The sequence below is a fragment of the Petromyzon marinus genome, chromosome 46 (genome assembly GCF_048934315.1).
Source record: "Petromyzon marinus isolate PM22_M1 ecotype Great Lakes invasive population chromosome 46, UKy_Petmar_22M1.pri1.0, whole genome shotgun sequence".
Lineage (NCBI taxonomy): Eukaryota > Metazoa > Chordata > Hyperoartia > Petromyzontiformes > Petromyzontidae > Petromyzon > Petromyzon marinus.
This window is the reverse complement of record NC_133712.1, coordinates 18,344,199-18,371,948: the sequence shown is the minus strand read 5'-3', so window position 1 is coordinate 18,371,948 and position 27,750 is coordinate 18,344,199. Positions and strand designations below refer to the sequence as shown.

General features: G+C 51.0%; 1 protein-coding gene across 2 annotated transcripts in view; it reads right to left on the bottom strand.

The window, feature by feature from the left end:
- LOC116952238 (uncharacterized) overlaps nucleotides 1–9,249 on the bottom strand; it is a 58,059-nt gene extending 48,810 nt beyond the window's left edge. For both annotated transcript variants that reach the window (XM_032971417.2, XM_032971418.2), the window contains exon 1: nucleotides 8,860–9,249. In XM_032971417.2, coding sequence (XP_032827308.2) covers nucleotides 8,860–8,997 — 138 coding nt within the window. In that variant the 5' untranslated portion in view covers nucleotides 8,998–9,249. The remainder of the gene's footprint in view (nucleotides 1–8,859) is intronic.
- Between the last annotated feature and the right edge of the window lie 18,501 nt (nucleotides 9,250–27,750).

Sequence of the window (27,750 nt, the reverse complement as noted above, 5' to 3'; positions counted from 1 at the left end):
AATTTTCTTGCTGTGGTTTTCACACCTGATGATGATTGCTTGTGTTGCAGTCGAAACGTCGTGAGAATTTTATTGTTTTATATTTTTATTATTTTATTGTTTCCCTTCTACATGACTTTACCGAAAAAACAAAGACTATGAATCCCTGCAGTCACGAAAGCTTGAAATCAAAAGTATACGAATGCTTTACGAGCGTGCTGGCGAGGCGACGATCTTGTTCCAGCGACGCCGACACGGACACTGGTAGGGCGCGAGCGCGGTTGTTGGCGACCGACCTCTTCTTCCCCAGAGCCCCTCCGCTTTGTCTCCACTCCCCTAATCTACCTACTCTATCCCCCCAAATTATACCTCTCGGGGTCTTCGATCCAAACCCCCGATACCCCCTTTTCCCACCTTCCTTGCACAGCACCCCCTTTTCATTCTCTCAATGGCGCTGCGGTCCCTCATCCTTTTTGTGACATCCACGCTCAATCCGAACGCTCCCCCACGAACGCTACGCACTGATGGATTTGACATAGGAATGTGGAAGTTACTGCCACTGGTTCACGATTGCCAGCAGAGATGAGCCTCACCACGTTCACGTTTTGAGGTGGTCCCACGGTGACTCGGCGTTAGCGCGATTGACGCTTGTCGCATAGGTGCACGGTTGGAATTCAGCAGACACCCTGGTTATTACTGTGGGGGTATTCACGGTGATAATACAGTCTGTTCACCAATAACGCCGCGTGTTGTTTTCATAGCGCGAAATGGATATAACGCGATGATCGTATTTGGGAACACTTTTTATAACGCGAATGCAAATTGGAAATAACGCGATTGAGCGAACGCAACTACGTCACGTGAGTAGGAACAAGCGGTCGTACGGCTGCCTCGGCGTGGCGTCACGCAAGGCAGTGGGATGCTGCTGGATGCTTCGAGATGCTACTACCCACGCGCCCTAAGTCTTTGTTCAGCCTGCATACGCATCTCATGTGTTACCGCGGGCTGTGCTTTACTATGTATTATTTATTACACGCGGTGTTCTTCATGAACACAACCGCTACCGCGTTACAGTAGCACAGACTACGACGAGCTGTCTGCTTCACGGCACCGTGACGTCACGGTCCACATTTTGAGAAAAAAATCTAAAAATGAGACAGCAAATTACTCAACCGGGATTACACATCGCCCCCTACTAGCAGACGAATGCCCCTGGTAGTCACGCTAGCAATGAGACCTATCTTGGTCTCTTGAGGTCTCACCTGGTTCAACAAATACACTTGAAAACATTTAGGAAAAACGACACTTTGAGTATTTCACGTCTAAATACAAACAATAGGGTAACGTTGTTTGTTTATGGCCAATTACCAAATCAGCCAGTATGCCCCGCAAGACCTCGAAGGCTAAGCCTGGATCATGCGTGGATGGGGGTGGCCGTGCACGAGAGACGGGTGCGGTGGGGGCAGTGCAGCAACATCCCTTGTGCTGCACCGCCCCCCCACCTTGACCAACCCGCACTGACCGGCATGGTGAAGTATGGTCAAATGACCCCCTACGGCCTGCACAGCGTGAAGAGGCCCTCATCCAGCGGCGGATTGACAAGACGGGCTGTGCGTGTCCTTTTGGTGGGAAGCAAATATCCCTTTGAGCTGTTTTCAGATACAATCCCCTGCCCGCGGTTTATCAAGATTTTGCACCTTCTGTTAGAAGCGCTGCGTTAAGACACACAATGGAACCCTTCACAGACTGTTGCTGAGAAAGTTTTCGCAAACTTTTCAAAAGAAGATGATTACAATTCAAAGCACGATGTCAAAATATACCCTGCAAACCCAACAAGTACAGTCCAGTCTCCTGTACATGTGCAGCCTGCAATGTCTGGCTCACACCACTGTTGGCAGAAGGCCCTCCACTAGAGGGAGCTCTAGAGGGTATATTGGCCTACTCTTCCACACTGGCCAAACGTCTTGGAAGAGGACAGAATCTGAATATTTGTACTGGAGGAATCTAGTGGGCTCTAAAGCTCTTTTCTGGATGTCCAGTAGGGGCAGGTCAGACCGTGAGGACAACAAGGTTGGAGTCTCCACAATTTACCCCACCACGCAAGTGGCCTGCTCATCCAGTAACTGCGGTGTGCGCATTTCGACTGCCGAGTGGACAGCGTTGGAGAGATTCAAGAACAACCCCAGAGTGCCGAGCCTGGAGATCAGACCAGCGTGTCAACCGTGCTACATATAGTGCCAAATAAGTTCAACATACAACAACATCCATACAATTAAAGAGTGATGATATTTTTGTTATTTCAACTTGTACACCATGCTTGCTCGCCCATGTAGAGAGAGAGAGACACGGAGGCACGGGGAGGAACAAGAGACGAGCGCAATCGCAGCAGGCAGGCGGTGAGCCGGCATCAGACGGAGCACCCGGAGAAAAACCCGGACGTGCACGGGAGAAACGCTCGATCCCGTAATGACGGAAAAGCTGCGAGTCGGAACTCTCTATGTACCGCCTTCTCCTGGCAAGCCAGGATGTGGCTCCTCAAGTCCTACGTCAAGGGAGTTTCACATCACTTGTGTGGTCATCAACAACCCATCAACCCTCGCTGCCTCCACAGCGCGGGGTTAAGGTCGTGAACCCTACATGACACTTCACATGCTACTGTATCAACAGGAACCCTCTTTTAGAAGTTTTGTAAAGAAAACAACAACAACCCTGTTTTGTAAACAGATATCTAACCGTAAAAATATCAGAACATACGGGAAGGTGAGTTTACGTTATAATGTACATGCTTAAGTTTCGGCTATCAAGTTGCTTTCACAATTTTGAAATAAAACTCCGATACAAAAACACTGGGACGTGATAATAATAATAACCGGGGCCGACTGCACGGAGGCAGATTCAGAGGGAGATATCCCGAAGGCACTGCACGAGATAGCGCAATCTGGGCAGCAACACGCAGCCTCGCCTCCAGTGCCGCGTCAAACCAGAGCGGCGTTCGTGTGGTGAACAGAGAAACGTGTAACTCGGAGCACCGCCACAGCACTTCATGATTTCACGAACGGGGCTTTCCACTTCAGTGACCGCGGCCGCTGTCGCCAGGACAGTGCCACGCTGTCACAGACACCACGTGCGTGTCATCGCGAGGCGCTGTGGCGCTGCAGCATTGTCGGTTCTCCTTCAAGGGAATTATTTATCGTGCCCCGGGGCACAGCAATTTGTGGTCTCTTAAGGAGTAAGATGTCATTCGGAGTCACTCTCCACATATTCGTGCGAATGAAACCAACTCTTGCACATTCTTCTTGAAAAAAATGAAATGCACAACGTACCCATCCACAGAGGCATTTACCTCCACCGTGCGTGGGAATGTGGAATTTCCACGGCCGACCCAGGTGTCCCGCATAAGGTGAGTGCCATTGATCGATCATCGCTTGAGCAAAAAAATAAACTTTGACTTGACTCAAGGACAACAGTGTTTGCACTAAGGAGAGACTGGACCTGCCATAGGAATGTAGAATTTTTACCATTGGCTCAGTACCATTGATGGAAAAGATGGCCCTCACTTTTTTCGAGATCCTTTATCGACCTCTCCCCTCACACTACTCCCCCCGTGTCCGTCTGCTGTGCCGGGCAGTGGTGGCTAACACTGCACGTGGCCTGTAACCCAGCAATGTGGCGGTAGTGAGGGTTGGTAGATCACACACAGATGTTCTGATACTCCCTTCCAATCGGTGTCGAGGTGTCATAATATGGACCTGCCAGAATTCAGTACAGAAAAACTATGGACTCCACCTACTCCGCCTGTATGGGCTAGTGTTTCCCTCTCGCACACATGGGTTTCTCCGGCTGCTCCGGTTTCTTCCCACATGTAAACACTTTTAATTGGCTTATAACACTATAATATAGAGGACCACAGAGCTTGGTTAATGGTTGTCACCGGCTCACTCCGTGGCTCCCTTGCTACTTGTCTGGGGTTCCTCGTGTCTCCACAGTTATTTCCTCTGTGCGGTGCGAATATCCCCGTGGCGTCGATCCCTCAAATCCTCGCTCTGATTTTTGAAAATGTTCTTTGTTGGAGATACAAATCGGGGGGAAAATCTTCCACTACCTCCTCCGAACGACTGCGGTGTCCATCTACCCATTCCCAATGCCTCGCTCATTTTCTAACTCGATATTTTCCCGTACCATTTTTCAGATTGTAGAGGATTTGTGGATTTTAAATCCCATAAAGTGCTGTCTTTATACAGTACAGTGTGTGGGTTACAGTCACATGCGTTAAAGGCACAAGTCCCGATAAGGTCTTATCATATTTATTGAAGCACTGTGGTTCAGTGGCTTGAATTTAATGTTATTTAAGGGCCATTATTGATTAACATTTTTCAAGAAACCCTCTGTGGTTGGGGTTCCATAGTTGCGAGATTTTAACTACCTCACCTGGTATACAGGAGGTCGTGGGTCTGATCCCGACCTTGACGCCTGTATATTTGGAGTTTGCATGTTCTCTCCCTGTGGTCATGTGGACTTTTCTGCAGGTCCTCTGGTATTTCCCTCCACATTTAGAATCAACATGTGTTTAGATTATTTGGCTGCTATAACGTTCCACACGACAAGCCACTTCGTTGAGAGCTATTGTTTGTGATAGCCAGGTCCCTTCTGAATAATAGCTGTAAAGCTCAGTGGATCTTACCTGATAAAATACAAACATTTTTATTTTAGGGTGACTTTGGGGGTAGGGTGGTGGCAGGCAAGGGAATGGTGGCTGTGACTGGGAGTCGAACTCGGGTCGCCGCCACCTCCCCCGGTCGTCGATTCATCGTCGTGATCAGCCCACGATCTATCCACTGCTGTAAGAGGGTCCTCCCAAATCTGCCGTCAGCTGTCGTGGCACCTCGATCGCTACAATCTATCTCGCTCCTGCATGTGAGCCAATGCCGTCGCTCCGTCTCCCCGAACCAGAGACCTCTGGCTTGCAGGTCCAGTGTGCTGCTCACTAAGATACAGCCGGTAACTGTTTCTCTGTTTGCACACGGACCTCATACACCTCAGAGGCACTGAAGATATTTGTAAGCCTACAAGTGTCATTGCTTAGAACCAAACCTTTTCTTATCACGTTTCTCATCTACAAAAGTGTTCCTCTGCCAATCCGTCAAGTCTGAGTGTGTCAAGTCAAAATATGTCAAGTCAGATTGTGTCAGGCCAGAGTGTGTCAGGCCAGAGTGTGTCAGGCCAGAGTGTGTCAGGCCACAGTGTGTCAGGCCAGAGTGTGTCAGGTCAGAGTGTGTCAGGCCAGAGTGTGTCAAGCCAGAGTGTGTCAGGTCAGAGTGTGTCAGGTCAGAGTGTGTCAGGTCAGAATATGTCAAGTCAGAGTGTGTCAGGTCAGAGTGTGTCAGGCCAGAGTGTGTCAGGCCAGAGTGTGTCAGGTCAGAGTATCAGGCCAGAATGTGTCAGGCCAGAGTGTGTCAGGCCAGAGTGTGTCAGGTCAGAGTGTGTCAGGCCAGAGTGTGTCAGGCCAGAGTGTGTCAGGTCAGAGTGTGTCAGGTTAGAGTGTGTCAGGTCAGAGTGTGTCAGGTCAGAATATGTCAAGTCAGAGTGTGTCAGGTCAGAGTGTGTCAGGTCAGAGTGTGTCAGGCCAGAGTGTGTCAGGTCAGAGTGTGTCAGGCCAGAGTGTGTCAGGCCAGAGTGTGTCAGGTCAGAGTGTGTCAGGCCAGAGTGTGTCAGGCCAGAGTGTGTCAGGTCAGAGTATCAGGCCAGAGTGTGTCAGGCCAGAGTGTGTCAGGCCAGAGTGTGTCAGGTCAGAGTGTGTCAGGCCAGAGTGTGTCAGGCCAGAGTGTGTCAGGTCAGAGTGTGTCAGGTTAGAGTGTGTCAGGTCAGAGTGTGTCAGGTCAGAATATGTCAAGTCAGAGTGTGTCAGGTCAGAGTGTGTCAGGTCAGAGTGTGTCAGGCCAGAGTGTGTCAGGTCAGAGTGTGTCAGGCCAGAGTGTGTCAGGCCAGAGTGTGTCAGGTCAGAGTGTGTCAGGCCAGAGTGTGTCAGGTCAGAGTGTGTCAGGTCAGAGTGTGTCAGGCCAGAGTGTGTCAGGTCAGAGTGTGTCAGGCCAGAGTGTGTCAGGCCAGAGTGTGTCAGGTCAGAGTGTGTCAGGTCAGAGTGTGTCAGGCCAGAGTGTGTCAGGCCAGAGTGTGTCAGGTCAGAGTGTGTCAGGTCAGAGTGTGTCAGGCCAGAGTGTGTCAGGTCAGAGTGTGTCAGGTCAGAGTGTGTCAGGCCAGAGTGTGTCAGGTCAGAGTGTGTCAGGTCAGAGTGTGTCAGGTCAGAGTGTGTCAGGCCAGAGTGTGGCGCAGGGCTCAGAGCAGCGTGGAGCAATGCCCATTTCCGCGTGCGATTATTGCAAATCGCACGTCCGGAGCGTGCGGACCGCAGCCCGAGGCGGCCTCTCACGAAGTGGCCCTCGTTTCAGCGCTCCGGCTGCGCGTTCGAGTCGTGATATCCGACGTCTTGCTCCACCTGCTGGGAGCATCTTCTGGAATTATATTGAAGCGCCCCAGTCCGCAAAACGTCGGACATCATCCCGAACAGCGCACGACCCGACTACGCGACCCGTCAACACGACCCAACGACTCATCGGAGAGCCGCGCTCAGCAATAGGAGAAGCCCTACGCAGTAGCAGCTCTTATTAGACCCGAGAGGACGTTGGTCTGAGTTGACCCCAGCCTGCGCTGGTAGCGAGCACCTATCAAGGCCGGCACGGCATAGGCGAGCCGGTGCGTGGGGAACCCGATACTCCTACAGACACGAGCCAATATTTACGGCAGTAATGCGGTTTTAGTGGAGGTAGCATGATCGAATGTCAGTGAGGTCATAGGTTAAACTGAACTTTGTCAGTCGCCCTTTGTCCGTCACGTCACACGAGAGGTGTTTCTGTGAGCGAGCGCGGAACCACAGCGAACCCCACACTCCTCAACACGATCGGCAATAACCACTGTGTGCACTTACAGATACATATATAGTGGGCGGCATTCCGAGCAAAGGTCATTCCCCGAAACGTCGCCTATGTTTTTTTTCTCTTCTTTTAAGGCCACGCGGTGTTGTTGACGGAACGTGTTGAGTTGTGTGAGTTTGTGTGTGTTTGTTTGATGAGTTTGTGTGAGTTTGTGTGATGAGTTTGAGTGAGTTTGTGTGATGAGTTTGTGTGTGTTTGTGTGTTTGTGTGATGAGTTTGTGTTGTGTTTGTGTGTGTTTGTGTGAGTTTGTGTGTTTGTGTGTGTCTGTGTGTTGTGTGTGTGTTGTGTGTGTGTTGTGTGTGTTCTGTGCGTTGTGTGTGTTTGTGTGAGTCTGTGTGTTGGTGTGTGTTGTGTGTGTCTGTGTGTTGTGTGTGTTGTGTGTGTGTCTGTGTGTTGTGTGTGTTGTGTGAGTCTGTGTGTTGTGTGTTTGTGTGTGTTGTGTGTGTCTGTGTGTTGTGTGTTTGTATGAGTCTGTGTGTTGTGTGTGTTGTGTCTGTGTGTTGTGTCTGTGTGTTGTGTGTGTCTGTGTGTTGTGTGTGTCTGTGTGTGTTGTGTGTTTCTGTGTGTTGTGTGTGTCTGTGTGTTGTGTGTGTTGTGTGTTTGTGTGAGTCTGTGTGTTGTGTGTGTCTGTGTGTGTTGTGTGTTTCTGTGTGTTGTGTGTGTCTGTGTGTTGTGTGTGTCTGTGTGTTGTGTGTTTGTGTGAGTCTGTGTGTTGTGTCTGTGTGTTGTGTCTGTGTGTTGTGTGTGTCTGTGTGTTGTGTGTGTCTGTGTGTGTTGTGTGTGTCTGTGTGTTGTGTGTTTGTGTGTGTTGTGTGTGTCTGTGTGTTGTGTGTGTTGTGTGTTTGTGTGTTTGTGTGAGTCTGTGTGTTGTGTGTGTCTGTGTGTGTTGTGTGTTTCTGTGTGTTGTGTGTGTCTGTGTGTTGTGTGTGTCTGTGTGTTGTGTTTGTGTGAGTCTGTGTGTTGTGTCTGTGTGTTGTGTCTGTGTGTTGTGTGTGTCTGTGTGTTGTGTGTGTCTGTGTGTGTTGTGTGTGTCTGTGTGTTGTGTGTTTGTGTGTGTTGTGTGTGTCTGTGTGTTGTGTGTGTTGTGTGTTTGTGTGTTTGTGTGAGTCTGTGTGTTGTGTGTGTCTGTGTGTGTTGTGTGTTTCTGTGTGTTGTGTGTGTCTGTGTGTTGTGTGTGTCTGTGTGTTGTGTTTGTGTGAGTCTGTGTGTTGTGTCTGTGTGTTGTGTCTGTGTGTTGTGTGTGTCTGTGTGTTGTGTGTGTCTGTGTGTGTTGTGTGTGTCTGTGTGTTGTGTGTTTGTGTGTGTTGTGTGTGTCTGTGTGTTGTGTGTGTTGTGTGTTTGTGTGTTTGTGTGAGTCTGTGTGTTGTGTGTGTCTGTGTGTGTTGTGTGTTTCTGTGTGTTGTGTGTGTCTGTGTGTTGTGTGTGTCTGTGTGTTGTGTTTGTGTGAGTCTGTGTGTTGTGTCTGTGTGTTGTGTCTGTGTGTTGTGTGTGTCTGTGTGTTGTGTGTGTCTGTGTGTGTTGTGTGTGTCTGTGTGTTGTGTGTTTGTGTGTTTGTGTGAGTCGATGTTAACCGCCCTGGTGCACCACCGCAAACTCTGCAGCAGCAGCGGCGAGACGGGAGGGGTGCGGTGAGACAGCGCGCGGGTCCACGGCAGGCACAGAGAGGGGGGGGGGGCAGGCACAGAGAGGGGGGGGGGCACGCACAGAGAGGGGGGGGGGCACGCACAGAGAGCGGGGGGGGGCACGCACAGAGAGCGGGGGGGGCACAGAGAGCGGGGGGGCACGCACAGAGAGCTGGGGGGCACGCACAGAGAGGGGGGCACGCACAGAGAGCGGGGGGGGCACGCACAGAGAGCGGGGGGGGGCACGCACAGAGAGGGGGGGGGCACTCACCGAGTACTCGCGCGTGAATCCGTCCTGCCCGCTCTCGTCCTTCACCCCCACCTGCTGCAGGCGGCACGTCAGGGCGTGCAGCACCCGCTCCAGCTCCAGCTGCCGCTCCAGCTCCAGCTGCTCCAGCTGCTGGCTCATGGCAGCAGCTCGGGCCCCACGCGCGGCGCGCAACCCTCCGAGCAGTCCCCACGCTGCGTCTCGCTCCACCACCACCACCTGCTGCTGCTGTTGCTGTTGCCTGCACGGCTGCGCTCACTCGCCGTGCCTGCTGCTGCTGCCGTCGTTGTTGTCGTCGTTGTCCAAGAGCTGGGCGGCACGGGCGAGCGAAGTGAGAGGCTCGCTCGTGAAATGTCGCGACTGCCGCTTCCTCGTGTGGGCTGAGCTCGAGGAGGAGGAGGTGGTGGTGGTGGGGGCGGTGCGGAGAGCGGCGGGCGAAGAGGAGGAAGCTGAAAGTTGACATGTGGAGGGGCAGCAACGGCTGCGGCGTCTTGGTGGTGGAGGTGGTGGTGGAAGTGGTGGTGGAGGCAGTGGTGGTGGTGGAGGAGGTGGTAGCGGTGGTGGCGGAGATGGTGGTGGTGGAGGTGGTGGAGGTGGTGGTGGTGGAGGAGGTGGTGGCGGTGGTGGCGGAGATGGTGGTGGTGGTGGTGGTGGAGGCGGTGGTGGTGGTGGAGGTGGTGGAGGAGGTGGTGGCGGTGGTGGCGGAGATGTTGGTGGTGGAGGTGGTGGAGGTGGCGGCGGTGGAGGTGGTGGCGGTGGAGGCGGTGGCGGTGGTGGCGGTGGCGGCGGTGGCGGTGGAGGTGGAGGCGGCGGTGGCGGTGGTGGATGTGGTGGTGGTGGTGGCGGCGGTGGTGGCGGTGGAGGTGGTGGCGGTGTTGGTGGCGGTGGTGGCGGTGGAGGCGGTGGTGGTGGAGGCGGTGGCGGTGGTGGTGGAGGCGGTGGAGGTGGTGGTGGAGGTGGTGGTGGTGGTGGCGGAGGTGGTGGTGGTGGTGGAGGCGGTGGCGGTGGAGGCGGTGGCGGTGGAGGCGGTGGCGGTGGAGGTGGTGGAGGTGGTGGCGGTGGTGGTGGAGGTGGTGGCGGTGGTGGAGGTGGTGGCGGTGGTGGCGGTGGTGGCGGTGGTGGCGGTGGTGGTGGAGGTGGTGATGGTGGAGGTGGTGGAGGTGGTGGTGGAGGTGGTGGCGGTGGAGGTGGTGGCGGTGGTGGTGGTGGCGGTGGTGGAGGTGGTGGTGGTGGAGGTGGTGGTGGAGGTGGTGGTGGCGGTGGTGGATGTGGTGGTGGTGGAGGAGGTGGTGGTGGTGGTGTGGTGGTGGAGGTGGAGGTGATGGTGGAGGTGGTGGAGGTGGAGGTGGAGGTGGTGGAGGTGGTGGTGGTGGAGGTGGTGGTGGAGGTGGTGGTGGTGGTGGAGGTGGTGGTGGAGGTGGTGGTGGTGGAGGTGGTGGTGGTGGTGGAGGTGGTGGTGGAGGTGGTGGTGGAGGTGGTGGTGGTGGAGGTGGTGGTGGAGGTGGTGGAGGTGGTGGAGGTGGTGGTGGAGGTGGTGGTGGTGGAGGTGGTGGTGGTGGAGGTGGTGGTGGAGGTGGTGTGCCGTGCCGGCCTTCATTGCTGCTTCTGACTACACTTGCCCCAGCAGTCTGTGGAGGCTGCACGGGGGAGCTTTGTTCTTTAGAGTGGACTCCCCGGCCCAGAGCCTTGACTTGGCCCGTACCAGAGAGAATGAATCAACTATATTTACACAGATTTAAAATACAATAAATAATACAGTCATGTGTTTTATTGATCTGTCGTCTATACAGAATAGAGTTGTAATGTTTTTAGTCGATGCTTACGTACTCGGAACCTGCTATGACGTGGGACAGAAACGCAGTTGCATCTCTCGATGCGCCCCGGGCATCTCTCAATGCGCCCCGGGCATGTCTCGATGCGCCCCGGGCATCTCTCGATGCGCCCCGGGCATCTCTCGATGAGCCCCGGGCATCTCTCGATGCGCTCCGGGCATCTCTCGATGCGCCTCGGGCATCTCTCGACGCGCCCCAGGCATCTCTCGATGCGCCCCGGGCATCTCTCGACGCACCCCAGGCATCTCTCGATATGCCCCGGGCATCGCGAGATGCGCCTCGGGCATCTCTCGATACGCCCCGGGCATCGCGAGATGCGCTCCGGGCATCTCTCAACGCGCCCCGGGCATCTCTCAACGTGCCCCGGGCATCTCTCAATGCGCCCCAGGCATCTCTCAACGCACCCCGGGCATCGCGAGATGCGCACTGGGTATTGTCAATCGAGAGACAGAAGAGGAACGCTGGGATGGAGACCTCGCAGTGAATGACTTCACTCAGACCGCCAGGACCACGGGCGAGCAGACGGTGTGGTGGGTCGCATGCATCCCGGCCACAAGTGGACGATGGTCGAGAGTAGTGATGGAGTGGCAGCCAAGGCATTGAACTCGGAACCACCGCAGAGATGAAGCGATGAACCAGCTCGTGTGGAGGCAGGTGCTGGCTGGATTGTTGCATCGCGGAGATCGTGAGAGATTTGTGAAGATGTATTTGATTATTATTTGTATTCATATGAATCATTTGGCGGGACCCTGGGGTCCTGCAAAAATCAGGTCAATTGTTATTTTTCAGTCCGCCCACTTGTGATCGCCAAGAAGTACTTTTCGATCCCCGCCGATTGCCTCGACTACTATCCAGCCATCCCGCCCAATCTCGTCGCCGAGTTGGACGACGACAGCAACGCGCCGCCCGCCCAGACTCGCGCCAACAAGCGCCAGCAGCAGCAGCAGGCGGCGATCGACACGATGGGCGCCAACCCACCGGCCAAACGCAAGCCCCGGGGGGCGTCCGCCGCAGTCGCACGCGGCGACGACGCCCTCCGGTCAGCCGTCGATCCTCAGCCACTTTGCCAAGGCGAGCCCGCCCCCCCAAGGCAGTGAATTTAACGTGTTTATGTAATTTTTCAACTTTTTACGAAACTTAGTGCCCCGAGTAGCTCTCGACGAGGCCAATCGATTGACACTAGTTTTGTTGTCGGTAAGGCGAGACTCGTGTCGCTACGCGGTTTTTCCCACCCCGGGGCAGTGATGGGACCCCGGGGTCCCGCCTATTGCTTCATATCGTTAAGATGTGTTAATGAGTAATCGGCAGCGGGTGTAACAAGGCAAGCTACCTGGTTCACTGTTCATGATAATAATGGTCCTGGCCGCCCACTTTCACCACGCCCCTCCTATTACCCCCTTCACAAACCCACATTGACCAGCGGGGTGAAGTATAGTTAGTCACAACAACCGTCGTGTAGGGAGGCCTTCATCCAGCAGTGGATTGGCCAAGTGCCGTGCAACAACAAACAGGAGTAGATTTAAAGCTTTCGTGACTGCAAGGATCCATACTCTTTGGTTCTATTGGGTAAAGTCACGTAGGTAAAAAATAAAATAACAAAAATCACGACGTTTCGGCCACAACACAAGTGGCCTTCATCAGGTGAAGGGACGAGACTGTCTGGAGGACAGTCGCCGAAACGTCGTGATTTTTGTTATTTTATTTTTTACCTACGTGACTTTACCCAATAGAACCAAAGAGTAACAAACAGGAGCTACGAAAATCCGGCCACAGCACGGCAATACAAGCACTCTACAACGATTCGCTATTTATAGGAACCTGCTATCATGAAATCAGCCCTATGCAAACCATATGCAAAGCAATAAAAGCGTGCGGTCATTGCAAGCTCCACGTGGCAGCAGCCCCAACTCGGCTCGCTCGGGCTGCGTGAGCCGCTGGGAAATCGGAGAGCAGCGAGCGGCCCCGCTCAGCCCGCAGAGCGAGCGGGCGAGCGCTCTGCTCGCGCCCGTCCACCCCTGCGTTGGTTGTGGACCTCTCGACCCGGCGGTTGTGGTGGATGGGAATAGAACACGACCCGGTGCTTTTGGAAGTGGGGGGGGGGGGGGGTTGGTGGATCACACATAGATCTTCGTGTTCTGTGAAATTGCTGAGAGGCGGCCAGGCTTGGCAGTACAGCAAGAAGCGTTCTGACCCAGCTTTGTGGATGTTTCTTGCTCTAGAGAGCCCTTCGAGAAGAGGGCATCTTGGCCTACTCTTTCACACTGACCAGATGTCTTGGGAGGAGTGAGAGTATACCCACATTTTACCCCACCACATGTGACCTGCCGATCGACTAACTATGGTGAACCCATGTGTATTGCTGGGTGGACAGAGTCGGAGTGAGGGCGGATTTCAGAAACGTAGCCACCATTTGTTTCAACTGCGGTTGCTCACGACGATGTTCGTTTATATGGCATCATTTTCTCATCGCGTCTCAATGCGCCGTGCGTGAAAGGGGCGAAGACAATACTGAAGGACCCGGGTGGCTAAATGAGAGCCATAGAGGAATAAGGGCAATTCGAGGAAAGCTGTGTTTTGAAACATGTTCTTAGTGGGGAATGAAAGGTATCAGCGCTGTGTGAGAGCCGTCGACGGGCACGGCTATCAGATGTCAACACTCCTGGGTTTCGGGAGATAGCGGGGAACGGGCGAACTCTGGATTGTGTGTTAAGGATCTCAGCACCTCCGATTAGCACAGTTGGTTACGTACGGTGCGAAAGAAGTTCCAACACACAGTGGCGTGGCTGCGTCCCCTGCACCCGAAGTCGAGGAAAGTGGTCGTTCACAGAGCCACAACTCTGCCCTTCACGCTGCGGTCTGTGACCCGGGGTGCCAAGCGCGCGTGAAGGTCACCAAATGGTCTCCACGACAGTTTCCACATTCCGCTCGCCAGCTGTGGCCAATTGAGGCCAATTGAGACAATGGGAGGCTGCAGATTGAAGTCCCATTCGCGAGGCGCTGTCCCCCCCGCATTCGATCCAAGTTCAACTCGATTCTGTGTAACCAGAGGCGAGGACTTAGAGATGCCGAGGCGACGCCTAACTCGCACGAGCGCTTAGTGACTGAGTTTGGTCACCAAATTACGTAAAGCAAAACAAATGAAGTACAGTAATTAAGTGAATAGAATTCGACGCAAAACCAACTGCGTCCTGTGTCTCGAAAGTTACAGGAACACAGAATAATCTGCAGCATGCGCAGTAGGCTCTGTGCATGTCTACCATGCATTCCTTCCTGTCTATTGCAGTTGGGAAATTACTCTTTCTCTGTTTAACACGTAGGCTTTCGCGACCAATATCATCCATAATATAGGGGGGTTTCTGGGTTAGATCGCGTAAATATAAATGTAATGTGTGTCACGTAAACAGAACGTGGCCAATTCGTTACTAGTACAGCACACCGGTGTGTTGGAGAGCAAATACACAACAGTTATCTAAGTACGACGTTTCGGCAGTAATTACAACTAGCATCATCAGACGGACAGCCAGATCTAACAACAACAAAAAAAACCTAGATTACTCTATCTCTGTTGGACGACTGGGCTTTTTGACAATGCAATTTTAATGACAGCGCTTTGGACATTTAAATAAATATATTAAAATAACTATATACATTTACCAAGTGCAAAAGGAGCATAATGCGTGTTGGTGTAGAAACAGGCAATTGAGACTTCTCTCGTAACTGTTTGAGTGTCACCTGTCGCATGCGCTTGTTGGACGTTGCAGCTGTGGCGGAGGAGCATTGGGCCAGTACCGCTGAGTTGCTGGGTCCAAATTAATCCACGTCTCAGCCAGCCGTAACTAAACATGGGTTTACAGCATCGCGTGTCCACGGTTTCAGCCCAGCCAAACAAACCTGTGTGATAAATGAGTCTTTTTTCTCATTTACATTACATTACACAACCTCTTATAAACATTTGTCAGTTCACCGGCATTTGTTCAAGCGGGTCTGACTCGACTGATGAGACCGAGTGTAGAAACCGGTCCATAGATTTACTTGTGTTGAACCAATGCTGCTGAAATAATGCATTCCCAGAATGATGTGTGACTGATTGAATGTGTAAATAAAAATAACTGCGTTTCTGTACGTGGAGGGAGAGATGTGCGAAGGAGGAGGCGAATGTCTTAGTTGATTGTTTTACTTCAGTTCTGCGCGACGATTGCTGAATGATTATTCCGTGACCGATTTGCGTGCAGGACCACAACATTGCTTTGAGTCTTTTCAAGACTTGGTGGCGACAAGCGAAATCTTACCTCTGCTGAAAGTTACGCTAACAAAACACAACACCGCGGCATCCACACCACTTCCTCCCTCCCACCTTACACCTGTCCCCGTGGAGGAGGATGGAGTGGATGGAGATATTGATCGGCGCTGTGTGTGGAGGTGGGGAGCAATCACGTTTAGCATCCCCTTCCTTCGCCACGACTTGCAGATGCGTCCAGTGCCCGGAAAGTGTTCAGCCGCAGCCGCTGCTTGCCTCCCCCACCGTGTTATTTTAGAACTGTTCCAGTGACTCACCCTTTGATCTAACGATAAGCGGAGTTTTACTCTAATTATGCATCTCATGAAACATTACCTAGTCTGATGTCGAGGTTAGCAATCCCGCACCTCTGATTAGCACGGTTGGCTACGTACGGTCTGAAAGAAGTTCAATACACATCCATTCAACGACTTCAGGTCAGGCAGAGTGAGCGATTGTCTCACAGTCACAATTTGGGCTGCTTCTCACGTTCCACTGGTGGGACAAGTAGCTACATTATCTTCTCTGGTCCTGTCCTCAAGGCTTTTTCAAGGTTTGCGTGGAAGGTTGAACCCTGGGACCGCTGGGGTCAGTTACCAAGTTGCAATTGGTGATGTTTGCAGTCAACCATGAGTTGTGCCATCGAGAGGCAGCGCTGTCATCGGTTTGTAGGGTTTGGAGTGTATCCCAGCAGGGGCGGCGGGATTTCAGCCGCGTGTACGGGGGGGGGTGTTGAGGTCCTTTGTCAGTGGGTATGCTCCATTGGCTAACAACCGTAGGTGTTCTTTTAGGAGAATGTATTCATTGCTCGCGTCCACGAGCTTTAGGTGGTGCATGGAAGACCATTTTGACAGTTGTTCTCCCGTAGTGTTGTTGGAATACCCCCACACGTGGTGGTGGCTGTTGAAGTCCCCGGTGTAGATGGTTGGGTGCACTGGAAGCTGTATTGTCAATGTTGGGCCAGAGGTCATTTGGTGGCTTGTAGACATTGTCACGGTCAGCTTCCCGACTTTGATTGAGATGGAGTAAGGGTCGTCTGATTTTAGGTCTTCTGTGTCTTCGGTCAGCCTTTCCTTGATATAAGTGGCTAGGCCGTGTGTCTTGTTATCTCTCCTTGCAATGAGTTGGAACCCATGGATGTGGGCTTGGCAGCTGGAGTGGTCCACGAGGTGCGTTTCTTGCAGGGTGACTATGTCCACCTTCCTGTCAGTTCTTTTGCGAGTAGCTCGCGTTTCGCCCAGGATAGGCCTTCGACATTTAATTTTGAATATTATTGTTGCTGGTCCTATTTTTCGGCTTTGTTGTCACTGAATTATTTGATTTCCCAGTGGGTTTTTATTTCTTCGACGAGCCCAAAGTCTGGAGTTCGGTCGTCTTCTTGACACCATTGGTTTGCAGGGTTTTCAATTGTAAAACTTGCTTTAAGAGGGCCACGTGAAGATTGCTGTCTCACTCTCTCTGCTGTGTAAATAGTCAAGTGAAATTCTGCCCAAATGAGCATCGTGGCGCTTTTCATCTCCTGTTTACAATATTTTGGCCAGTGGTGTAAGTTCTACATTCCTATACCGGGATCGAGTGGATCCATAGCACTACCACTGCTACATTGGAATATCGGTTGTCGACACCAGGCTGTGCAGGATGTTAACGTAGTGTGTGGCATACAAGGCATGCTGCCAGGACGGAGATTATGGCCACAATAGCGCCTTTGGCTGTCTATGTATGTGTAGTGGTCGACTTGACGCGGACAACTTTCTTGTTTTCTCCGACACCACTTTTATTACAACTCTTCACATTACGTCTGTGACTCCGTCATTCCGCTTAGCCGCAGCTCGCTCGCCGCGCTCCGCCCGTCTCGCTCACTCCGCTTCCTCCCCTATCCCTCAGTGTCCCTCTGCGTCGTCCCGGTCTCTCTCCGTCGCTCGCAGTCTCTGTCTCCTGCTGTATCTCCGTCTCTCTCCCGCTGTCTCTGTCCCTCTCTGTTTCTTGTCTCGGCTGTCCCTGCTTGTCTCTGCTCTACTGCTAGCCTGTTCTGTCTCCTATGTTCTCATGACCTGCTTCGTTCCAGTCCCAGCGACAACTCAACTCGTTCTTCCCGTCTCACGAATATATCCCCGTTCTCATTACCAACCAATTAATTAGGCCGCGTGCCACCGACGCCCCCCCCCGCACCTGTTACTTGCCCCCCTCTATTCCCAGACATTCAGGCGCCACTCCGCCCTTGACAACCCCAGCCAATCACAGCCGTACATCGCTCTCCAGATTAATGTGCCCGTCATTACTGCACAGTTACCCGCCGCCACACCTGGCCGGCCCGACGTAACCCCACTGTCCATAACTCGCGCGTCTTACCATGCCCCCCTGTATGCGCGTGTTAATCCACTACATATGTATGCACTGTATGTTGACCTTGTTTTGCACCATACGTAGCCAACCGTGCTAACTGCCTTGCTTCACTGGCGAAAGTCAGCAGTGATGCTATGGGGGAAATGACTCCCACATTGGGAATGTGGAATTCCATCAATGCGTCTGGGCTTCCAGCATTTACATTTAAACTTTTGATTTGACCATGATTCATGCAAATATTCCCCAATTAGTCTCACAGATAGGGTTTCCACCTGTCCGGGTTGGACTCGGTACAGTCTTGGAATTGGCATCTGGGTTCGGGTGGGAGGAATTGATTTGTACCTACATCTGATACTGGTCTTGCATTAAACTCTATTTTACTTTGTTGAACATAGTAAACCAGATAAGTGCATTTTTCACGGGAATAAATGGTGATATACGCATGCAACCTTATAGAAATATCCACAATGGTGTATCTTTTCAGAAAAAAAAAACATTAAGCTACCTAGAAAACAAAGATGGCCACCATTTTGGATGGAAACCATCTTTGATTTTGGCGGACATCTTTAATTGTTAGGTGGCGCACGGTTCTTTTGCTTATTAAGCGATCCATGGAGATAATCCGTGCCAAAGTTGGCGCTTGTGTCACGATTTGAACGGTTATTTGTGTTATATGCTGCACTAGTGCTGAGCAATATGCCTGGGGGTGTCCTCCAGTGGAAACTGTGGCAACCCTACTCATAGACTAACATGACAAGAGCAGTTAGCGAGCACCTATTAAGGCCAGTGTGGCACATGGTGGATCTAACGTCTGGCCGCGTTGGTCTCCCCAGCGCTGACGTCGAGCACACTTCTCCTGCTGCCAGGAAGTTGCCCGGGTGAAACGCAGCTATGGTTCTCATCTACACGGTAACCCAAAGCACCGAGTTACCACTTTCCCACCACACACACGAAGACCAAGATTCCCGTGTAGCCCGAACACACTCTTGGGTAAAGTGCTGTTACCGAGCACCTGGCACGACACACGATGGGGGTGGATGGCCAGCACGTCTCATCAGGTACTCATTCGAGGCTGAGTCAACCTAGGGGAAACCTAGAACCGGTTAAGACAATCATCACAAGTGCTAGTCAGTGTTGATAATTATGAGTCGTGGTGGCTGCCTGATAAAAACAAGTGTGGGGTTTAACCTCCAAATGCCCTTGACAAGCCTCCAGTCCCCTCCATAGTACAACCTAGCGAGCACCGTTATGCATTGTAAAGAACACGGGCATTTTGTACCTGCAAAGTGCCTTACTAGGTGTGCAAATGGTATATGCGGTATCCTATTGTATTGGTAAATGTTTGAAGGTCTACAAAATAAATTTCAAGCTTTTTTGGGGATCAGTGTAACCCCGGGTTCCTCCCACATGGCATTAACACTTACAAACGGCAAAGCATCCCAATCAATATAGGACCACAGAGCTTGAGCAATTGCTGGTAGCACCGGTTCTGGCTGCCTCCATTCCCGCGTGTTGTCTGTGGTTTCCCCTGAGCCTCCTTTCAAAAACTGTGCCCCATTACACATTCTAGTATTCTACTACAGTTTTAAAATGCAATTCGCATGTATGATGCCACTATATACAGTACAGTACATATATTCCATTTCAATATATTACTATTTTAATAAAACGACTGACCTAACAAATCGGTAATACTGGCGAAAGAGACCCAAGGTATAAATTGGCGCTAATGATGAGCTGACGGAAGCGCGTCAGAGATGTTCAGGATAATGATGAGATCTCACATAACCCGGGGGCTGAATATCCACTGAGGTCCATCGTCTCATTTTCAAGAAGGAGTTGAGCTGATGTAGCCCTTCTAAGGGTTGTTGAACTTCATAATAATTCGACAAAGCATGGGTACTACTCTCAAGAAGGTAGGAAATGGCAATAAAGGGACAGGAAGTGGCAATAACGTGAATATTATTAACTTTTCCACTCGAAATTTTTTATTTAGTTTTTTTTTGTAAATTGTTCCAGCTTAAAATTGTTCCAACCTTATTCTGAAATGGTTGTGCGTTAAATATTGGAAATTTGTCATTAAAGGTTTGCCAATTTCATTTTTATTTGTGGTGAATTCCAAATCTCTGATATTGAAGTAAAGGTCAATGAAGCTGATACAATATTACATACAACGCACATACAGTATCGTTATGCACAACCGTATGCCAATCCATTGCTATATGAGGGCCTCGCGATGCCTGCATGGTAAATCGTGGGACCATACTTCACCATCACTGGTCAGTGCCTGGTTGATGAAGGCGGGGAGCAAAGATATACAGTACAGCAATTAACTTTGTTGCCCTTTGCTGCCCACTCACGTGGTCCAACTGCAGCCTAGAGCAACATGTTTGTGTGTGGTCGTCATTCATTCAAGCACTACCCAGGCTAAATTCCTGCTTAGCTTCAGATGTCTGGTGAGATCTGGTCCATAATTCCGGGTTTGAGCCGGTAGAGTTCAGAAATAGGCATCTTTTCTTCGGGTGGCGATAGAAATGGATTTGTACCGAGGTCTGGTACCGTTATCGCTACGCGTTCAATTGGACTGCACAGTTGTATGATAATAGACCGAGAGCTGGGGTAGATATACATTTGGGATTGGTCTCCAGTGGGAAACGTGACCTCCCTTTGCTGAGCAGCTTCTCCACAGAGCGACTACTAGGGCAGAACTTATTTTACCGACCAGGGAGCGACAATGTCCCGAGCCAACACACGACCTCGGATTTGAACCCAAAGACTTTCACACACATTCCAACCACAGGGCCATATATCAAGCCACACGCGGCCATTGGCATGTGCTGTACATACATCATTGTGGAGGGCAACATACATAAAGTAGGGTTGTTAAAACCCTCTACTTTTGCTTTACGCGTGATAAAAACAGGCGCAAACCCGTTTTCTGCACATATGGACATGAAGAGCTCGAACGCGGCAATGTGGACTTTTTAATTTGTGAGAGACAGAGGGAGCTGCTGCCACAACAATGGTGTCGTGTAGCAGCCAGCAGCAGCATCACGCTGGACCTGCAGTCCACAAAGAGGTCACCGGGGAGGTTCTATCTCCCGGAGCGGCAGCTGAAATAATGGTGGTGAGTTTCTTAAATCGCCCCCCACAACGCCCGCCTCAGACCAAAATCAATCACAGAGGGCATTATGAAATATACAAGGTGGCCCAAAAGTCAGGACACATTGGATTATTTCATTTATGTTAACAATGGCATTCAAACCTTGAATTGTTTATTCTTTAATTTACTATTTGATTCTCATTCTCAATATTTCTTATTCCTGCGGGGTCACATCACATCAGTCGTTTACAAAACTCGACCAAGAACCCGGAATGAATTGAGACAAGACAGCATTGATGATGTTCAAAAATTGCACCTGTGATCTTAGCGAGAAGTTCTACATTCATTTCAGAAGATAATTCATGCGTGCATTCTATGGATGTACTTATGTTGACTTTCTTTTGCACCGTACGTAGCCAACAATGCTAATCAGAGGTGCGGAGGTGCATCAGTGTGAATGGAAGTCAGTGCGAACGTTTGTTAAAATAAATGAAATAACCCTAATGTGTCCTGACCTTTGGGCCACCCTGTTTATATACATATATAAAAATCAGCAGCCTCCCACTTTGGCAAGATTGCGGTGGTGAGCTAGGAAAGCCAACTGCAGCGGCTGCTGCGCATTTATGTGATTCACGGTGTGTGCAGCAGAGGGTAGTGCAGATAAAACAATTGCTGTACTGTACTGCTATGATCCGACGTCTACGTTGCCCCTCCAACCAACCAACCCGTACTGGACTGCGTAGTGAGCCACGGTCCACCAATCACGCACACGGCCCCCACAGTGTGCGGGAGGGCCCTCATCCAGCAGCGGAGAGCCACAAATATCCTGCAGTGTCCACAATACCTAGCGTGTTATGAGCCTGGTTCGTGCTTGGGACTACGACCCAGGTGATGAAGCAAGGTTGCACTGCAAATTGGCCAGCAGATCGCGGAGCGACAATGGATTCTGGAATCTCATCTGTGTGGGGCTTTATTATCTGTTATCTGGTAGTTACTGCTCATTGGTTATTTCCATGCCATCACAGAGTTCGTGGCAACAGCTGAAGAGTAGTGTAACCCGAACTCGAGTCTTCGTACTTACCTAGTGGAGGAAGATGGATGATGCATCGATTCTCATCAATGACCAGCATCCATTCTCCTGGCTCAGCACAGACAATCGAATCGTTTGAGTGTTACTGCTCCATTCGTGCAAAAGTGTTTGCAAATATTATGCAAATACCGTTACATTTCGGCCATCTGCACAAACAAGAGAGAAGGGGTGTTCTTTGGGTCTTTCGGTAAAGTCACGTAGATAGAATAATAAAATAATATATTTTAAATAAAAATCATTATTTATTATTATTATTGTATTCACCTTATTTTCATTTGTATTATTTTATTGTTCTATCTACGTGAATTTACCGAAAGACCCAAAGAATATGAATTCCTGCAGTCACGAAAGCTTTAAGTCAAGATTTAAGAGAGAAGAAGTTCTAAGCGTTGCCAATAAAACCCTGAATCTATGATTCCTTGAATAACCAGGGATATGAATGACTTGTCACAAGAATGCAAATGCAATATCTTTAAACTGTTAAACTATTATTATTTTTAACCATGGAAGGCCCATTGAGCTATATAGCCCTACCTCAGAAGTGCCCTGGCCACAAATAATAACACTTGCAATGTACCCCAGCCAAATACTCTCAATGCACTTTTCTAAATGTGAAGAGAAAAACTGGAGAAAAATCCACGCGACCACGGGGAAAGAGACTTGCAAATATCCAGGCGTCGGGATCGAACCCACGACCTCCTGTATACCAGGGGAGGTAGTTAACATCTCCTAGCCACCGTGGCGCCTATCTAGCGATGCTGCTACTGCTACTCCGTGCCAGTGGTGAACTGGCACAGCTCACAACAAAACCATCTTCGTCAATAACGACACCGTGTGTGCCCTTAAAAATAAAATAAAAATTCCACGAGGTGCCGTATCAGACAAGGGCCCTTCACAAGCAGATCGTAGGGCCATTGCCGAAACCTCGCCCATGATGTTGTTCTATTTTTAACGCCGCAGTGTTGTTACTGACGAACGCGTTGAGCGCACGGACATGCCACCTGATGACGGGCGCTTGTGTTGCGCCCGAAACGTCGTGATTTATTTTATACCTACGTGACTTTACCGAAAGAACCAAAGAGTAGGCTACTGGTTGCAGTTTTTTGACACCGCCACTAAAGTTGTCCTTGAAATATAATTTACAATTATTTCCATTGAACGAAGTCAGTAAAGGTCCCTGCGTAGTAATTACAGTGCGTGAGCTCTGCTATGCGCGGTTTGCAGTGCACTGCTCGTCGGTTAACGTGATATCATTTACTGCGTTGTCTCTTGAGTCAAAGTGATTCCCTGCTGCTCAGATCAGCATTGAGGCATTGGTGCTTATCTCCTGTTTACGGCCCTGAGCCGGTGGTGGAAATTGGACATTCCTTTGGCGGAGGGGAGTCTATCCATAGGACTACCACACTTAACTTCCCCACAAAGCGGTGTTCATTTTTATTAACCCCTGAGGGATGATGATGAATAGCTGAGTCAACCCAATAATGCTTGTGTTGCAGGTCTAGTGAGTGCGTTGCTAAAAACTGCTTGGCTCATAGCCAATGTTCTTGTGTTGCATGTTACTGGAGTGGACGCGGTTTTGCGTCAGTGTAAGACCCCCATTTCTTACCTATGAACATCCAGCAGTTCACCAGCATTGTTTTCAGCAAGCCAGACTGTGTTGATGATACATTGAATATTGAAGCCTGCACAGAGTGTGCGTGTATGTGCTCCCACAAGGCTGTACGCCCAACGGGTTGTGTAAAACAAACTTTTGTTTTTACGTGGAGAGACAAATATGGGACGTTGATATTTATTTTGGCAGATAATTCTGTTAGGTTGCCCGTTCAAATATAACGAATTAAATGAAGTCCACCTCAATTAAAATTATTATCACTTAATGCGAAATCAGTAGAGGTTTTTCTACGAAGAGACTGAAAACTGGCACAGGAATGTGGAATCTCCACAACTGGCTTAGGGCACTTGGCCTATGCTGGCAAAGGCAAGGCAGATACTCTGACTCTCGAATCCGCATGAGTGAGCTCGAGGTTGGGGGTCATTAGGGATCGGTCTGAAGTCGCACCCTGCGTCGAGCATTTTGCCCAAAGTTCCGGGCTGCACCTCACTTGGCTTCGGCGAACCGGGGGAGCTTTGAGAGAAACGGGAGTCTGTGGTTCCCCAAATTGTAAACATCTCCGTGGCCTTCGTAAAGTTGGTGAAGAGGAATGGGGCCGTAAAAAGAGAGGCTCGTGTGCTCACCTGCCTCCCACTGCAAGAGCAGCACAGCTGACGGCGCCATCCCACAAAACGCAGCACGCTTCTGTTGCGTGTAATCAGCGCTCCCGCAGGGGGCCACCAGCGGCCCATGAGATACCGCCTAGGGCCCATGAGATACCGCCTAGGGCCCATGAGATACCACCTAGGGCCCATGAGATACCGCCTAGGACCCATGAGATACCGTCTAGGGTCCACGAAATACCGTCTAGGGCCCATGAGATACCACCTAGGGCCACGAGATACCGCCTAGGGCCCATGAGGCACCACCTAGGGCCCATGAGATACCGCCTAGGGCCCACCCGATACCACCTGGGGCCCATGAGATACCACCTAGGGTCCATGAGATACCGCTTAGGGCCCATGAGATACCGCCTAGGGCCCACTAGATATCGCCTAGGGCCCACGAGATACCGCCTAGGGCCCACGAGATACCGCCTAGGACCCATGAGATACTGCCTAAGGTCCATGAGATACCGTCTAGGGCCCACGAGATATCGCCTTGGGCCCACGAGACACCGTCTAGGGTCTATGAGATACCACCTAGGGCCCATGAGATACCGCCTAGGGCCCATGAGATACCGCTTAGGGCCCATGAGATACCGCCTAAGGTCCATGAGATACCGCCTAAGGTCCATGAGATACCACCTAGGGCCCATGAGATACTACCTAGGGCCCACGAGATACCACCTAGGGCCCATGAGATACCGCCTAGGGCCCATGAGAAACCGCCTAGGGCCCACGAGGTACTGCCTAGGGCCCAAGAGATACCGCCTAGGGCCCATGAGATACCGCCTAGGACCCATGAGATACTGCCTAGGGCCCACTAGATACTGCCTAGGGCCCACGAGATACTGCCTAGGGCCCACAAGATACCGCCTAGGGCCCATGAGATACCGCCTAGGGCCCACAAGATACCGCCTAGGGCCCATGAGATACCGCCTAGGGCCCACGAGATATCGCCTAGGGCCCATGAGATACCGCCTAGGGCCCACGAGATACTGCCTAGGGCCCACGAGATACCGCCTAGGGCCCACGAGATACCGCCTGGGGCCCACCTAGGGCCCATGAGATACCGCCTAGGGCCCACGAGATACCGCCTAGGGCCAACGAGATATCGCCTAGAGCCCATGAGATACCACCTAGGGCCCATGAGATACCGCCTAGGGCCCACGAGATATCGCCTAGGGCCCATGAGATACCGCCTAGGGCCCATGAGATACCGCCTAAGGCCCACTAGATACCGCCAAGGGCCCACGAGATACCGCCTAGGGTCCATGATATACCGCCTAGGGTCCATGAGATACCGCCTAGGGCCCACTAGATACCGCCTAGGGCCCACGAGATACCGCCTAGGACCGATGAGATACCGCCTAGGGCCAACTAGATACCGCCTAGGGCCCACGAGATACCGCCTAGGACCGATGAGATACCGCCTAGGGCCCACGAGATACCGCCTAGGGCCCATGAGATACCGCCTAGGGCCCACGAGATACCGTCTAGGGCCCATGAGATACCGCCTAGGGCCCATGAGATACCGCCTAGGGCCCATGAGATACCGCCTAGGGCCCATGAGGTACCGCCTAGGGCCCACGAGATACGGCCTAGGGCCCACGAGATACCACCTAGGGCCCATGAGATACCACCTAGGGTCCATGAGATACTGCCTAAAGCCCACGAGATACGGCCTAGGGTCCATGAGATACCACCTAGGGCCCACGAGATACTGCCTAAAGCCCACGAGATACGGCCTAGGGTCCATGAGATACCGCCTAGGGCCCACGAGATACTGTCTAAGGTCCATGAGATACCGCCTAGGGCCAATGAGATACCACCTAGGGTCCATGCGATACCGCCTAGGGTCCATGAGATACTGAAATAGGTTTGTCCACCGATGGTTCAAAGCAGGCTGCTGATGGGATGTGTAAATAAAAACGGATCTGTTTATTTTTTGGTTTGTGTGGAGGGAGAGACATGGGAATAAGGAGGCGTAATTGTCTGCGTATTTATTTGTATTGCTGCTTGCGAGTCATTTACTCGAATCTGTCCACGGGGGGACCTTGCTCAAAGTTCCGGGCTGTGTCCGAGGGAGGTGGCCGCCCACGTGTTGCTGCGGGGCTGCTCGCATTGCCAAGGCTGAATTCTCCACCCTCTGCGAGAATGCTCGGCCTGCGTTATCTACCTCGGCTGCATGAGCAATGCGGCCTTTGAGTACTTGAGTTGCGTGGACTGGCTGCAGGGTGCGGTACCCACCGAGGTTGTAATACATTGCCTTTCTCTCTGTGGTGTTTTGATGTGGAAAAATATCACCATTGCTTCCCCAAACTCAGTAGAATTCCCCATACCGCAAAGTCCCGTTGTTTGTTAACATTTTGGTCAGCTCTTTGCGCGAAGCAGAACTTGGAGCTGTCTGCAGTTCGTCAAAAAACATTACCGATGCAGATCGCTCAGTAAATAGACGGCTCCAAGCCGCATTTGCGCACACAGTGCACTCGCACGCAGCACAAAGCAGAAATGCACAGAGCAGAGTGGCGTGCGTTCGGTTTGGGAGCGATCGTGCAGCGTTTGACACACTTCTCTCTATAATGCTGGCACCTGGCTTCAATTCGTGCCTATCCACCATCTGAGAACAATTGGTACCTGCACCTGGCCTGTACTACCCGAGGTAAACGCTTCCCTAAAGCCACTGTACCCGGTGCGGTGGGTGATGCGCTCAACATCCACATCACCCGATCCCCTCGCACGCAATGCCAGCTACAATAGGTGCTCGCTGACAGCATTTGCCTGGCAGCCAATAAGATTAAATTGGCCATCTGCGTAAACTTAAAACCTAGGTTTTATTAGCCAATATGGATCCAAATTTGTGTTTTTTGGGAGAGTCACTTCGTAGTTTTTATGCCAAAAACCCTCCGCCACCTGACAAACATTGTCACGTTTACAGATATGAACGATACGTGCCAACGTGCTGATCGATAGAGCTCCTCCTCTTCACCGGTGGCTTGAGACTTTTCGTCACTGAATTTAAAATAAATTTACGAGGACGTTTTGCTCGAACCACTTTGAGCTTCATCAGATGGTGAGCTTGGAAATCGAGTAGCCACGACTGCTGACGTCTGGCCTTTAAGTATCCGCCGTGACATTGTGCATGTAAGTTGTGTCGAGTGGTGGCATTCTGGTTAGAGGACTAACCTCGGTGTTATTCCATTTAACCCGGTGAGTGCATTTTGCCATTAATTGCCTTTTCCACTATGGTAATGGAAAAGGGGTGACTACCATTACTCTTAACGATTTAGACACGGGATACGAGATGTGACAGACGATATTGCACACCACGCCCTGCTCTAGTAAATGCAATCGATGGGATATTGATATCAGATTTTTTTTTACAATATATGGATCACTTTGCGAATTTTTATTTAATCAATGCATGCTCCCTGCTATGGCAAATGGATTATAATGAAGGGCAGTAACCGAGAAAATGGAACAAAAGCTGAGAGTTGCTGCATGCCTGGAAGTACACAGATAAACTGCAAGAGGGACATGGATGAGAGCACACATATACTCAAGCTGGCGTTAGAGACACCATGTTAACTGTTAATAAAAGTAAGTTGGCTTGGGCAGGACTCTTCACTGGAATGATGACCGGTGGTAATGCAATGTAATGTAGTCATGTAAGAAATGCAAATTCATGCTAATAGCATCTCTCATGCGTACTGCTGTCTGGTCATACTGTGTTGATTAAATGAATTGCAATAGCTACCTGCTTCAGCTCATGCCCAGAAAGAATGATGGCCCAATGGGTAATATCGATGTCTTTGTGTTTCCTCCTCCCATGCTCCACACCCATCTCGTGATCTACCTCGCCATGGGATCTCACCTGCTGTGAATGTTGGATTTGATCAATGATGTCTGATATCCTCACAATGACTCTCAAGTTGACGTTGCAGCTGGATAAAATACATAAATCGGCGACCGTTAAAAAAACAAAGCAAGCGGTTGG